Genomic DNA, 15,574 nt, shown 5'->3' on the forward strand with positions numbered 1-15,574 from the left:
TGTCTGACAAAATGATTTTAACACAAGATCTACTTACTAGAGTCTTATCTTCAGTCACATGACAACAGGTGACAACTTCATCCACTGAAAGCTCTGGAAAAAAGCTAGTAAGTGGACTTTGTGTTAAGATTATTTCATCAAACTATTTCCAAGAATGAATTTTAACACTCAACTAGATGATTTCTGCTAAAAACAAATGAAACCAGGATGTGTAAACAAAATGCATTTATAAAATGTCTGAACTGGAGAACAATCACAGTTTGTGTTTAAAGCACTTAAAAACAAAAAGTCTTCTGTAGTAAGGGACACTTGAATGTGAGGGGGCGGCTGTGGCTCAGGAGGTAGAGCGGGTCGTCCACTAATCAGAATGCAGCTGCTCTGTTGTGGTGTCAAACATCTCATTAAACACATGAAGAGGAACCTTATTAAACTGATTATGAAGCTCCAGAGGTTTAATGATCAAAGACTGAACATGTGAACATCAGTGCAGATGTTCTATCTTGTGCTTCTTTACCTCCAGGCCGGCTTGGCGGTGTTCCTCCTCCCGGTGAACAGAGACTCGTTAGCAGCTCGCAGCTCAATTAGTCTCCTGGTGTCGTCTTCAGTCACTGTGACGACGGTTAGAAACCAGTAAAGATACAATAGTTTTAGATAAACATCAGATCAGGTCAACATGACAGAAGCAGATCGATCAATTGTTTTAGTGACATCTGCTGGTTCCAGCCTCTGAGGATTTGCTCCTTTTCTGTTTTAAATCATTATAAACTGAATATTTTTGGGTTTTAGGATGTTGGTCAGACAAAACTAAACATCTGTCGCAGATTATAACGTGATTTTCACTATTATCTGACATTTTATAGCCTGTAAATCAAGAAAATACTGCGAAGATTCATAGATAATGAAAATAAAAGTTAGTTTCAGTCCTAATTGTCTCTAAAAAATCTTCAACAACAGAACCAGTGTAGATGTTCAAGAAGAACTTGACTGATTTTTTTACTTTGATTACTTTTCCCTCAGTAGATCAATAATGAGGATCTGTGCTGCATCTTTCACCTGAATCTGATCATGTCTACACTGAGCTGTCTGATTTTACACTCAGTTGTTGTTTTTGTCCACAAAGAGTTTCAGGAGGTTTTATAGTCAAACACCTAAATAGAAAAACAGGTAAACATCTTCTTCTTAGTCCTTTTTTCAGTTGGAAACAACAAAACTGCATCACAGTCGACATGACGCCTCTCATATTAGTAATGGAGCTCTTTGCTTTAGAAAGACATTTTTTAGCATCTAACTTCATGTCGCAGTGTTTCCTCTTTATTTCTGTCACAGTGCAGCGCTGCTCTGATGGATTCATGTTTTCTAATAGTTTCAGGACATTTTAGGATGAAATCTCAGAAAAACAACCACTTTGGTGCTTGTTTCAGCTCAGTACTCGTTCTCCAAGCCCGGAGCTGAAGGTCTAACTCGGGATGCACGAATCACTCACTCACCAACGAGCTCCACGCCACAGACAGTAACCATCCATCAATTTTAATTTGTTTTAGTAGTTTACTACAACTCGATTCTGATTGATCAACCATGACATTCAACAGTGTAATATATTGACTATCACCTCTATTCAAATCACAAACATTCTCCAAGAGAAATATTTCATAGGGTTTATTTATTTGTACCAGTCAGGGCCGAGTTGTCGGCTATAATCAGTAGACGAGTGTTTGTTAAGCGGTGGGGGATTCTCCAGGCTCTGGGCAACTGACTCGGTGACTCGAGTCACTTGAAAATCCAACTCTATATAGTCAGTGACTCATAAAATGTCGAGTCAGTAAAAAGAATCGAACCGCCAATCTCATTCTCAAAGACTGAAAACCTGCTGCTTCACCCACAACACCCTGTTCAGTGAGCTTCAGCTCCTCCTATCAGGCCCACATCTTCAGGCCTCCAGCTGCAACAGTAACAGAGCGAGGAATTCCTTTATCCCATCAGCCATCGCTCTCTATAACACACAGCAGCACATAAACACTCCTGGTACTCACAGCAGTACATGTTTTAAAATGTCTGTTTTCATGTATTTATTTCTCCTTGTTTTGTGTGTTCAGTCTGTATGGATTGCTGTTTTCTTGTATCGCCACATGGTGGCGCTGTTTCCTTGTTTGTATATTTCACTTGATTTCAGAAATAAAGTGAAGGAATAAAGAAAACATAGACAATCTAAAGTAAGTAAATTTCCTGGAAAGAACCAAGTACTTTATCACTAATTTACAGGTCAAATAAAGACAGTGTTCAGTTGGTTCACTTCCAATGAATGAATTCCAGTTGCTAAGCTAGCATAAGCTAAAGTCTTTTAGTCAGTTCACAGCAGGTCAGACAAACATGCAAACATGTTTCATCTACAGAAAAACATACAATTCAACATATATGAGAATAAAGTTTCCAACAATAAATGACTGAGGAATGAATATGAACTCAGGTGGAAATGGAAATCTATAAATAGACCAAATTACACAGACAATTCTTTCCTGGAAACTTTCAACAAATTAATAAGAAATTATAAGAATAATGGAGCTTTAAAATAAAGCGTAACCAAAAACTCAGATAGCGTCCTGGTGGTCCAGTGGTTCAACAAAAACATCTAACAGATCCACAGAAACAAAACAAAGAACACAGATTCAATCAAATATGGTTCATTTATACACAAAGACAGAAAAAATAACTACAATAAAAATAGATGTTATACATGAAGCTGAAGCTTGACACAGGATAAAAACACTACAAGTTCATTATTTATTTATAATAAATACAGAATGTCCTCACAATGTTACATTTTATGGTAACGGGGAAATGCAGCTGTGCAACAGTGACGATTCTGTCAGAAGCGACAATGATGGAAGTCATGAATCAAACTTTGATCTGGCTTAATGCACGTCGTAAAGATAATGAGCATGACGAGGGTCCTCAGTTACAGCCCATTAAAACTTTGATTTACACACAATCATGTCAGCTGCATAATGAAGGATATCTCAACTTCATTACAACAGCTCAAATATTTTATAGGCTTATTTTTTATTGAGGCTCCTTCAAATAACAGCAGAGCTACAGCCTGATATTTGAGAGAGGAGGATGCACCTGAACAATATATGTTTCTATTGTTACGCTGTATTTACCTTCATGTAGAGAACACAAGTTAACTTGGGGAGTAGTTGAAAGAGGAATTGGACAGTGGAAGAGAAGATGTTCTTCATGGAGAGGGTTTGCAACATGTGTCTGTGCAATATGTGCAAGATGCAGCACTATTACAGGCTGTGAAACCATGTGGCTGAACCAAGATCATTTCACACAGTTGAGTCTAATTACCTGTTATCTTCATTAACATATAGGCTACATTTATTTCTCAGGCTTTCTTTACACTTTGTAAATATCATCTTATAATGAATTTTGGCATCATGGTTTTGTTCCATAACCTTGGTAAGTTACCTGCCTGGTTACCTGCCTATACACATAATATACCAAATTACCACTGTTTCATATTTCCAGCTGAGACTGTGAGAAAACTACAACACGTCATCATTATTTCTACTTTGCTGCTCTGACTGTGGTAAAACAGCGATGTCTCACTCTCTCCCAGGAGTAATCCTTCTCCTGCTGACAGTCACAGTAAATTCTCTTCTGCTTCATTAATTAGTTTTAGTCCTCGTTAACTCTCAGTGTGATTCTGAGATGCTTGATAAATATGGGCCCAGGGTCAGAGTCTGACTGATAACACCTGTTTTTCATCTTTTCTGCATCAAACAGCTCATGTATAACACAGCTGTAAATTGCTGATTCAACAAAATCCAGAGATAAATGTTCAGTTTGTAGTCAGTTAAGAGACTTAAGTGAAGATGACAAAATCCAGATCCAGACTCCGGTCCAAATGGATCATCAGGATCCAGCTGATCCTCTCTTAACACTCACTCCTGGATGTTCACTCACACTCTGACAGAGATCATCACTTCCATCTGATGAGAGAAGAAGAAACAACAGAGGTCATAAATCAGTGTTTAGTGAGACTCACTTCATCAGCTGTCAGTCAGTGATGCAGCACATCCAGTATAAAGAGCAGCAGGGACTTCAGTTCTGTTCAGACCAGAAGTGGAACAGCTGTGCAGCGTAGCCTGCTTCCTTTCAGCTCTCATGTTAACGTGTTGGAGTGAACACACTGAGCTCCAAGCTCACACACCTGCACAGACTTTTGCTATCGAGTCTGTTTACTCTGCAGATTTCACTCAAGTACACAGAGGAAATAAAGTGCTGAGAGTCATGAACACATCATTACTTCATTACTGCAGAAACAGAGACATTCACTCATCAGTTTACTAATGGATTTACTGTTGATACATGTGAACTGTTAGAAAAGTTGAAAGCTACAGAGTCTCTGTGGGATTTGAAGATCTTTCCTGCTGTTAAATCATCACATGACAATCAGTCAGAGCTCTCAGCTAAACAGCTGCTGTGATTCCTGGACTTCAGCAGAGGTTCTGGTCTGTGTAAAGACCACATGGTTACTAAACGTAATGATGCTTGTGTGAAATCAGAGCCAGTGATTTTTGGGCTGCAGTCAGACTGATCTTAGAGCTCTGACAAAGATGAACTGATCAATTCTTTAGTGTTGAAATGAGAGAACAAACACTTTCAGATCAGACTTGATGGTAGGACAGTTTGATGATGAGGACCACTGTCTCTATACATCTTGTAAGGCTGTCAGTTGTAATCCAGCTTTATTTCCTGCAGACATTAACACAACAACAACAGTCGTCTTCACATCAACTCAAACACATGATCACAACAAGCTTCTGGCTGATCTGATTGGCTGACTGTTCTCTCTCTCTCTGTCTTTCTGTCCAATCCTGAAGCCTGTCACCATTCTCCTCTCACAGCTTCACTGAGGAAAGCAGCGACTGAGATGGTTGAAGGTTCACCAGGAAATACTGGATCTTTGCTTTGATACTAACTGTGTTTAATACAATACTGCTGAAACCAGCACAGACTGACTCCAACTCTCCACTGACCTCAGAGTCTCCAGTCTACAGTCTGGACTCTCCTCAAGATCAGACAGCAGCTTCACATCTGAACTTCTCAGGTAGTTTCCTCCCAGATGCAGCTCTCTCAGATGGGATGAGGGGTTGGACTTCAGAGCTGAGGCCAGAGAATCACAGCTGATCCCTGATAAACTGCAGTCCCACAATCTGAATAAAGAATAAGTGACGTCACTTTAGAAAACAAAGTTCCTTTTTTAAATCATTCAATGTTTCATAATCTGTTCAGATGTGAAGAAGGTTTAGAAGCTGCTGGAACAGCCTTCAGAGGATCTGAGAGCAGCTGAAAATATACATATTTTTAAACACAAGAATGTAGAAGTTTATAAAATGGAAACTCCAAATAGCTGAACCCAACAAGATGCAGGTTAAAAACTGTCAAATACAAACAGTGAAAAAGAGCTCTCATTAATATTAATGACAACATGCTGCTACTTCAAGAAAGACGTAGTGACTTCACTTCTTAAACTCTGCAGCTCCACCAGTGACTCCATCTATACAAACTCATGTTGTGCAGCCAAACACAAGTAAAAATGCAAAAAGACTCAAACATTTTTAGGCCTACATGTGCAAAACAGTTGAGCAAGAATAATAAAAGACCTGCATCACTTGCAAGGGCTTCATCATTATGCACATTTAAAAAACATGCTGCTACTTCAAGAAAGACGTAGTGACTTCACTTCTTAAACTCTGCAGCTCCACCAGTGACTCCATCTATACAAACTCATGTTGTGCAGCCAAACACAAGTAAAAATGCAAAAAGACTCAAACATTTTTAGGCCTACATGTGCAAAACAGTTGAGCAAGAATAATAAAAGACCTGCATCACTTGCAAGGGCTTCATCATTATGCACATTTAAAAAACATAAGTGCTATCCCATAATGCAACACAGTCAGTTACATTACTGCCTTCTACTGGATTGAAAATAAGATTCAGTTCTCCTATTTAATGTAAAGGATTATATATAAAATAAAACTAATATATTTATTCCTACCCTCATCCCATTCTCTAAAATAACTTCTCAATCTAGGCTCTGAGAGAGTCTGAAAGCCTCTCAGCAGCCTCTGCACTTCCTCTCCAGTAATAATCTCTATTCTCTCAGATTTTCTTTCTGCCTCAGCGGCACAGTTAATCACCATGGACAGAAGTGCTCAGAACTTCATCTTGTCCTCACAAAAACAATATTCATTATGCTTCCTACCTGATTAGTTCTCCTTCACTTCTTGAATCTTTTCATTCCTATCTGCTTCCTCATGGTTCAGCCTTGTCTTGGACCTGATCCTCATGACTTCCATCTCTTTCTTTCTCTTTGGACAGTCTGCTTGCCTCATGTCTCCCCCCACACTGATTACACTGGGGATCTTTTTCACAGTTTCTGCTGCTGCATGTCTCATCTCCACATTAACCACATATCCCCAAATCATGTCTACACACAAGCCAGCTGTGTCCAAATTTCCAAATACGTCTGCACTGTATGGGTTTGGGAACAAACAGCCTTACTGGGTAACTGATATGATCTAAGAATACTTTGTCAGACAGGATTTCTCATTCAAAATGCAACACGCCAGGGGCCAGATGCATAAAACTCTGTGTAGATTCATGACTAAAACTGTGTGAACGCATGAAGCCACAAACATGCAGACGCATTCTTTTCAGATTTATAAAGCCGCGCATACGCATGTTTCTGTTTTATAAATCTCAATCATTGAGGAACTGGGCTCACGTGCACGAGCCTCATTTCCACTCCCACAATTAACCATAAATGGATGAAGACACACCCTGAACCAGCCGTTTTCATATCAATTGGTCACCTGCCCCATCAGTCTGTACAGCTGTCAATGAAACAAACGGGAAAGAAGAAGTGCAGTTTCACTAAATTGTGTTGCACCAGCGAGTTTCTCCACCAGCCAGAATAGCTGTGCCATTCTGTGTTTATGAATACCAGTTTACGTGCGGGAAATGGCGTGTGCGTGGTTTTTGTGCATACGTATCGTTTATGTATCTGGCCCCTGGACTTGTTTCAAACCTTTCTACGTCACTCATCCTGATCATTCAATGACTGTCAACAACTTACTGGAACTCTTCTATGAAGTGTGAAACATGACACCTGCTAACCATCTAACTCATATTTCCAACAACTTCTTCAGCTGTGTCTGTGAAATACATCCAACAATGATCAACCAATTTCTTTTAACATCAACTAAGTTGACATCGCCAAGTTTGTCCTTAATCCAACTCGCGACCTCATATTTGTTCAACAGAACTCCAAATCTGTCTGGATTTCTCTTTCTTTCTCTCTATCATCACTGTGCCTTCAAATTTCTTCTTCTTTCTTCTGTTTTCTTCCTGATTTCCTCCCACTGCTTCTTTCAAGCTCATCCACCTCAATCTTCCTTCCACCATCCTTCTATGGGACTGTCATGACTCAGGGCAGCTAATATAGCAGCTAGCATCTACCTTACTTTTAAACTTGAAATAAGATTTTTGTGCACATTGTAATAACTCGATTTCCACAAAGTAGACATTTCACATGTCACGCAGTTTTAACTGAACCATTTACAATAAGTAACCACTGCATACACACAAGACAGTGCACATGTACACATGTTCACTGAGTAAAGGTGCAAATGCAAAGTTTTCTCTGGATTTTAAGAATCGATTGTTGATCATTCAAATAAGAATTGCAATTAATCACATCTATTTTATTTATTTTTTGTCCAGCTCTAAAGTTTAGAAGACAGAAACTCCAAACACCTGAACCCAAGAAGATGCAGGTTAAAAACTGTCAAATATAAAAGACAATAAAGTTTCAGTGGTTCAGAATGAATTATCCAGTGCAGATTTTTCTTGTTATATGAAGGTTTTAAATGTGCAGATCAACATTGCTCTGACACAGTCAATGGACTAAACCACTGAAAAAGAAAATAGACTTTCCCATTAAGATCTTCATTGTGGATCAGCATAATATCAGCTTTATGTCTGCAGTTTAGTGTCACCACAACTGCCACATCATATTAATCTCAGCACAGCGGTAAGAAATGGTGTCTGACCTCGGAGTCTCCAGTCTACAGTGTGGACTGAGGACTCTGAGGTCACCTGCATTGACCCCTGTGTCCCTGTGTGTGTGTGTGTGTTCTGAAGGATCAATATCAATGATCAGACATTATTCATTAAAACACATGAAAGAACATAATAAAGAAATATTTCTCCTTCATCAAGTAAATTTGATCCATTTAAAACAGATATTAGTTGAGAGGATCTTCTGTATACAGATGTGACTCTTTACCAAAAATTATAAACATTAATTGACTTTAACAACTAACAGTGGACATTTTTTATAGTTTCTTTAAGAATCAGTCACCTTTTAACTACAGATTAAACTTTGTACAGTAAAAAATGAAAATATGGAAAAAAATAACCTTGTTTATGTATGTACATAAATTAGGTTCAGTTATGAAATATTGAGATCAACAATAGTAACAGACAGTCAATGAACTGACCTTAGAGTCTCCACTCTACAGTTTGGACTCTCCAGTCCAGCAGACAGATGTGTCACTGCTAAATCATACAGACTGTTGTAGCTCACATCCAGCTCTCTGAGATGGGAGGGGTTGGACTTCAGAGCTGAAGCCACAACTTCACAGTGAGTCTCTGAGAGTCCACAGGCACGAAATCTGTGATTACAGATAACATACATACATACAATATACACTTTAATAATAAATATAGATTCTAGGCATTTTGATCACTAAAAAAACTAAGATGTGACTAATAGCTCAGTTATCTCTGTTGGCAGAGCTGGTCGGCCATTAATCACAGGGTCGGTGGTTTGAAACTTGAGCTCCTTCTGTCCACATGTCCAAGTGTCTTTGAGCAACACACTCAATCCAAAATTGTACGTGTATGTAAAAAAATGTAATTCACTTTGGACAAAAGTGTCTGAAAATGAAAGTAATGTAAACGTGTCATGTTGTGATTTACCCTTCAAATCAAAGTTGAGTTATTCAGTAACTCTCCTCACTCTCTCTGCTGCTGCACTGCAGACTTTTTAATGGGATTCTCTGTTTTGGTTTCATCTTGCAGACAAAGGCAAAGACAATGGAGTTGCATTTATGCTTCTATAAAGTCCACAGTGATTGCTTCTTATTTGTCTTAAATGTCTCCTTGCTTTGCTCACTTGAGTCGTATCCTTGTGTCTTAATCCCTCCCACCTAAAATACAAGGGAGAGATGCAGGAAAAGATGTGAGGGAAGAAGAATCAAGGAAACATGTTTTTGGACGTCCTTTCCTTTCAGGCATCATCTGAAGTGACATCAGCTGTCAGTCTACAGGTGTTAACAGCTCTTCAGTGTCTTTTGATGTGCTGGACTTTAAATGTGATGTACTGTCTAAGTAATTAATAATGGCGTACAGTTACCACTGCCAGCACAGTGATGTAGTGATGTCCTCCAACATGACAAAAGACAACGTGAAATATCTCTGCATATTTCTCCTGAAATAAACTGTTTGACAAACATCTGCATGTTATATTGTGAACAGATCCATAAAACAGTTTGTAACTGCTCAGACACTGAATACACATTTCTACTGGCAGCAACTTTTTCTAAAATATATTTCTTATTTGCATCTGCATTCATTGATATTCTGTTTGTAAATTCATTATTTAATATTAAATGTTATGATGAGAATGTCTTATAATTTGTAGGAATAATTTAACATTGTAGCTTATGTTTTAAGGACAGGAAATATGTAAATATATCTTACATCAATGTTTACTTTCTACCTTGTCACAGTCTGGCTCTATGTATCTTCCTCTCAGCTCTGAGTGAGTCTGGCTCTACTGAGTTCACGTCTCATTCACACCAACTTTCTTCCTCACTGCTTTATATGACTATCTAGTCATGTACAGTGCTGGTTATGGAGCGGCTTATTTAGTGTTGGCTTAGTTACTCTTCATCTAGACATCACTCTCTTAGGTTGTATTTATCCATCATCATTTATGTGTTACACTTCTGTTATCCAGTCATTTTGTTCATGTAATTTTACTCATTCATACAATGAGTTGCCAGTTTTTATGACACCATGACACCTGCTAACCATCTAACTGATATTTCCAACAACTTCTTCAGCTCTGTCTGTGAAACACATCCAACAATGATCATTCCATTTCTTTTAACATCAAATAAGTTGACATCGCCAAGTTTGTCCACAGTGTACATGTACACATGTTCACTGAGTAAAGGTGCAAATCTAAGAAAGTAAGAAATGGTGTCTGACCTCAGAGTCTCCAGTGTACAGTGTGGACTGAAGACTCTGAAGTCACCTGCATTCATCTCTGTGTCCCTGTGTGTGTGAGTGTGTGTGTGTGTGTGTGTGTGTGTGTGTGTGTGTGTGTTCTGAAGGATAAATATCAATGATCAGACATTATTCATTAAAACACATTAAAGTGTATAATAAAGATAATAACGAAATATTTCTCCTTTATCAAGTAAATTTGATCGATTTAAAACAGATATTAGTTGAGAGGATCTTCTGAGTACACATGTGACTCTTTACCAAAAATTATAAACATTAATTGACTTTAACAACTAACAGGGGACATTTTCTATAGTTTCTTTAAGAATCAGTCATCTTTTAACTACAGATTAAACTTTGTACAGTAAAAAAATGAAAATATGGATAAAAAATAACTTCATGGATGTAAGTTATGTATGTACATAAATTAGGTTCAGTTGTTAAACATTAAGATCAACAACAGTAACAGACAGTCAGTGAACTGACCTCAGAGTCTCCAGTCTACAGTTTGGACTCTCCAGTCCAGCAGACAGATGCTTCATTGCTGAGACAGACAGCCTGTTCGAGCTCAAGTTCAGCTCTCTGAGATGGGAGGGGTTGGACTTCAGAGCTGAAGCCACAACTTCACAGTGAGTCTCTGAGAGTTCACATCCATCAAGTCTGTAATGCAGATAACATACACTTTAATAATAAATATAGATTCTAGTTGTTGTCATATGTGGGGGACATATCAAAAACTCAAGACAGATACTCATCGGCTAGACATTTCTCCGTTCTCTGTTAAACAGCTGCTGAGATTGACACTAAAATGAGTATTACTGGTCCACCTTAAAAGTTAGTCCACCTGAAGTGAGCCTGGTCAAGTTAAGCTAACACGTTGTTGCTAACTTAGGGGCTAACCCCCTTCAATAGGTGTGTATTTTCTTTGTCTTGAGGAGCTGCAGCATTTATTAAGCGACAAACAGTCTGTACTGTACATTTACTGCCAGATTTACAACTTACTGCTAAACTCCGCTTGTGTTCACGTCATGTTTCTGCCACTCACCCTCTGTGCTCGCGCAACTACACGTGCACATTTACACACACATACCCACATACATACGCACTGCCTTATTCCCTAACGGAGCTATGCTACTCTTGTACCTTTCACGTAGATGTCCTTTGAAGAACGAAGAGAGGGAGGATGACTAAAGAAAATCCACAATAATGTAGGATGTTGCACAGTGTGTGAGTGAAAATCATTAGTAGCTTGTTGATATTAATGATCATCTGAAATTTTAGCAGCAGCGCTCGTAATTTAGCAGCAGTGCACCACCACTGCTAAATGAATAGAAGCGTCTAAAAATGAAAGTAATGTAAAACTGTCATGTTGTGATTTACCCTTTAGTGATGGGTGGACAGATTCTTTTCACAGTTTCGGTTCCTTCGAGTTGATACATGTAAATGTATCGAACCTTTCGAGTTTTGATACTTTTTGCAAAATGTGCTGTCAGTTTCTCTGTGACACTCAGTTATAGTACAGGCACATTCGACAGCTAGTGGTGCCTGCCCCACAAAATTTCTCTTCAATGCATTATCAGTCATCATGTATAAGTTTACATTAATAAAGATAAAATATTAATTTAAATGCATTGATTCAGCATCCCACTTGTATATAGGTGGGCTCATTCATACAATGAGTTGCCACTTTTTATGACACCGTGCTTTCTCTGGATTTCATGAATTGATTATTGATCATTCAAATAAGAATTTCAATTAATCAGAACTACTTTATTTATTTTTTATCCAGCCCTAAAGTTTAGAAGACGGAAACTCCAAACACCTGAGCCCAACAGGATGCAGGTTAAAAACTGTCAAATATTAAAGACAAAAAAGTTTCAGTGGTTCAGAGTGAATTATCCAGTGTAGATTTTTCTTGTTATATGAAGGTTTTAAATGTGCAGCTCAACATTGCTCTGACACAGTCAATGGACTAAACCACTGAAGAAGAAAATAGACTTTCCCATTGATATCTTCAGTGTGGATCAGCATAATATCAGCTTTATGTCTGCAGTTTAGTGTCACCACAACTGTCACATCATATTAATCTCAGCACAGCAGTAAGAAATGGTGTCTGACCTCAGAGTCTCCAGTCTACAATGTGGACTGAAGACTCTGAGGTCACCTGCATTGATCTCTGTGTCCCTGTCTGTGTGTGTGTGTGTGTGTGTGTGTGTGTGTGTGTGTGTGTGTGTGTGTATGTTTTCTGAAGTATCAATATCAATGATCAGACATTATTCATTAAAACACATTAAAGAATATAATAAAGAAATATTTGTCCTTCATCAAGTAAATTTGATCCATTTAAAACAGATATTAGTTGAGAGGATCATCTGTATACAGATGTGACTCTTTACCAAAAATTATAAACATTAATTGACTTTAACAACTAACAGTGGACATTTTCTATAGTTTCTTTAAGAATCAGTCATCTTTTATAACTACAGACTAAACTTTGTATGGTAAAAAAATGAAAATATGGAAAAAAAATAACTTCATGGATGTAAGTTATGTATGTACATAAATTAGGTTCAGTTGTTAAATATTGAGATCAACAATGGTAAAAGACAGTCAATGCACTGACCTCAGAGTCTCCAGTCTACAGTTTGGACTCTCCAGTCCAGCAGACAGATGCTTCACTGCTGAGACAGACAGACTGTTGTAACTCAGATCAAGCTCTCTGAGATGGGAGGGGTTGGACTTCAGAGCTGAAGTCACAACTTCACAGTTAGTCTTGGAGAGTCCACATCCATCAAGTCTGTAATGCAGATAACATACATATAATATTCACTTTAATAATAAATGTAGATTCTAGGCATTTTGATCACTAAACAAACTAAGATGTGATGAATAGCTCAGTTATCTCTATTGGCAGAGCTGGTCGGCCATTAATCACAGGGTTGGTGGTTTGAAACTTGAGCTCCTTCTGTCCACATATCCAAGTGTCTTTGAGCAACACTCTCAATCTCAAATTGTACATGTATGTAAAAAAATGTAAGTCACTTTGGACAAAAGCGTCTGAAAATGAAAGTAAACCTGTAACCATGTAAACCTCATGTTATGATTTACCCTTCAAATCAAAGTTGAGTTATTCAGTAACTCTTCTCACTCTCTCTGCGAATGGGATTCTCTGTTTTGGTTTCATCTTGCAGACAAAGGCAAAGAAAATAGAGTTGCATTTATTCCTCTATAAAATCCACAGTGATTGCTTCTTATTTGTCTTAAATGTCTCCTTGCTTTGCTCACTTGAGTCGTATCCTTGTGTCTTAGTCCCTCCCACCTAAGATACAAGGGAGAGATGCAGGAAAAGATGTGAGGGAAGAAGAATCAAGGAAACATGTTTTTGGACGTCCTGTCCTTTCAGGCGTCATCTGAAGTGACATCAGCTGTCAGTCTACAGGTGTTAACAGCTCTTCAGTATCTTTTGATGTGCTGGAGTTCAAAATGTGATGTACTGTCTAAAAAATTAATAATGGCGTACAGTTACTACTGCCAGCACAGTGATGTAGTGATGTCCTCCAACATGACAAAAGACAACATGAAACATCTCTGCATGTTTCTCCTGAAATAAACTTTGACAAACATCTGCATGTTATATTGTGAACAGATCCATCAAACAGTTTGTAACTGCTTAGACACTGAATACACATCTCTACTGGCAGCAACTTTTTCTAAAATATATTTCTTATTTGCATCTGCATTCATTGATATTCTGTTTGTAAATTCATTATTTAATAATTCATGTTATGATGAGAATGTCTCGTAATTTGTAGGAATAATTTAACATTGTAGCTTATATGTTTTAAGGAAAGAGGAAATATGTAAATATATCTTACATCAATGTTTACTTTCTACCTTGTCACAGTCTGGCTCTATGTATCTTCCTCTCAGCTCTGAGTGAGTCTGGCTCTACTAAGTTCACGTCTCACTCACACCAACTTTCTTCCTCACTGCTTTATGTAACTATCTAGTCATGTACAGTGCTGGTTATGGAGTGGCTTGTTTAGTGTTGGCTTAGTTACTCTTCATCTAGAAATCACTCTCTTAGGTTGTATATATCTACGATCATTTATATGTTACACTTCTGTTATCCAGTCCTTTTGCTCATGTAATTTTACTCATTCATACCATGAGTTGCCAGTTTTTATGACACCATGACACCTGCTAACCATCTAACTCATATTTACAACTTCTTCAGCTCTGTCTATGAAACACATCCAACAATGATCAGTCCATTTCTTTTAACATCAATTAAGTTGACATCGCCAAGTTTCTCCTTAATACAACTTGTGACTTGAATTTTTGTTCAACAGAACTCCAAATCTGTCCTTGTTCCCAGTCAGTTTTATTCCAGCCAAGTGGATTTCTCTTTCTTTCTCTCTATCATCACTGCAACTTCAAATTTCTTCTTCTTTCTTCTGTTTTCTTCCTGGTTTCTTCCCGCTGTCTCTTTCAAGCTCGTCCACCTCAATCTTCCTTCCGCTGTGCTTCTATGGGACTGTCATGACTCAGGGCAGCTATATAGCAGCTAGCATCTACGTTACTTTTAAACTTGAAATAAGATATTTGTGCACATTGTAATAACTCGATTTCCACAAGGTAGACGTTTTATACGTCACGCAGTTCTAACTGAACCATTTACAATAAGTGACCATTGCATACACACAACACAGTGTACATGTACACATGTTCACTGAGTAAAGGTGCAAATGCAAAGTTTTCTCTGGATTTTAAGAATCGATTGTTGATCATTCAAATAAGAATTGCAATTAATCACATCTATTTTATTTATTTTTTGTCCAGCTCTAAAGTTTAGAAGACAGAAACTCCAAACACCTGAACCCAACAGGATGCAGGTTAAAAACTGTTAAATATAAAAGACAAAAAAAGTTTCAGAAGTTCAGAGTGAATTATCCAGTGCAGATTTTTCTTGTTATATGAAGGTTTTAAATGTGCAGCTCAGCATTGCTCTAACACAGTCAATGGACTAAACCACTGAAGAAGAAAATAGACTTTCCCATTAAGATCCTCAGTGTGGATCAGCATAATATCAGCTTTATGTCTGCAGTTTAGTGTCACCACAACTGTCACATCAAATTAATCTCAGCACAGCAGTAAGAAATGGTGTCTGACCTCAGAGTCTCCAGTCTACAGTGTGGACTGAAGACTC

General features: G+C 38.0%; 1 protein-coding gene across 8 annotated transcripts in view; it reads right to left on the reverse strand.

Moving 5' to 3' along the window:
* Positions 1-3,603: 3,603 nt before the first annotated feature.
* LOC121896762 (NACHT, LRR and PYD domains-containing protein 12-like) overlaps positions 3,604-15,574 on the reverse strand; it is a 46,426-nt gene continuing 34,455 nt past the window's right edge. For 5 of the 8 annotated variants that reach the window (XM_042410748.1, XM_042410752.1, XM_042410754.1 and 2 more), the window contains 5 exons: positions 12,989-13,162; positions 10,852-11,025; positions 8,571-8,744; positions 5,043-5,219; positions 3,604-3,992 (listed from right to left, as the gene is read on the reverse strand). In XM_042410748.1, the coding sequence (XP_042266682.1) occupies positions 3,983-3,992; positions 5,043-5,219; positions 8,571-8,744; positions 10,852-11,025; positions 12,989-13,162 (709 nt within the window). In that variant the 3' untranslated portion in view covers positions 3,604-3,982. The remainder of the gene's footprint in view (positions 3,993-5,042; positions 5,220-8,570; positions 8,745-10,851; positions 11,026-12,988; positions 13,163-15,574) is intronic. The other 3 variants (XM_042410750.1, XM_042410749.1, XM_042410751.1) reach the window with 3 other exon arrangements.

Source organism: Thunnus maccoyii, chromosome 5, assembly GCF_910596095.1.
Source record: "Thunnus maccoyii chromosome 5, fThuMac1.1, whole genome shotgun sequence".
In the NCBI taxonomy this organism is placed as follows: Eukaryota; Metazoa; Chordata; class Actinopteri; order Scombriformes; family Scombridae; genus Thunnus; species Thunnus maccoyii.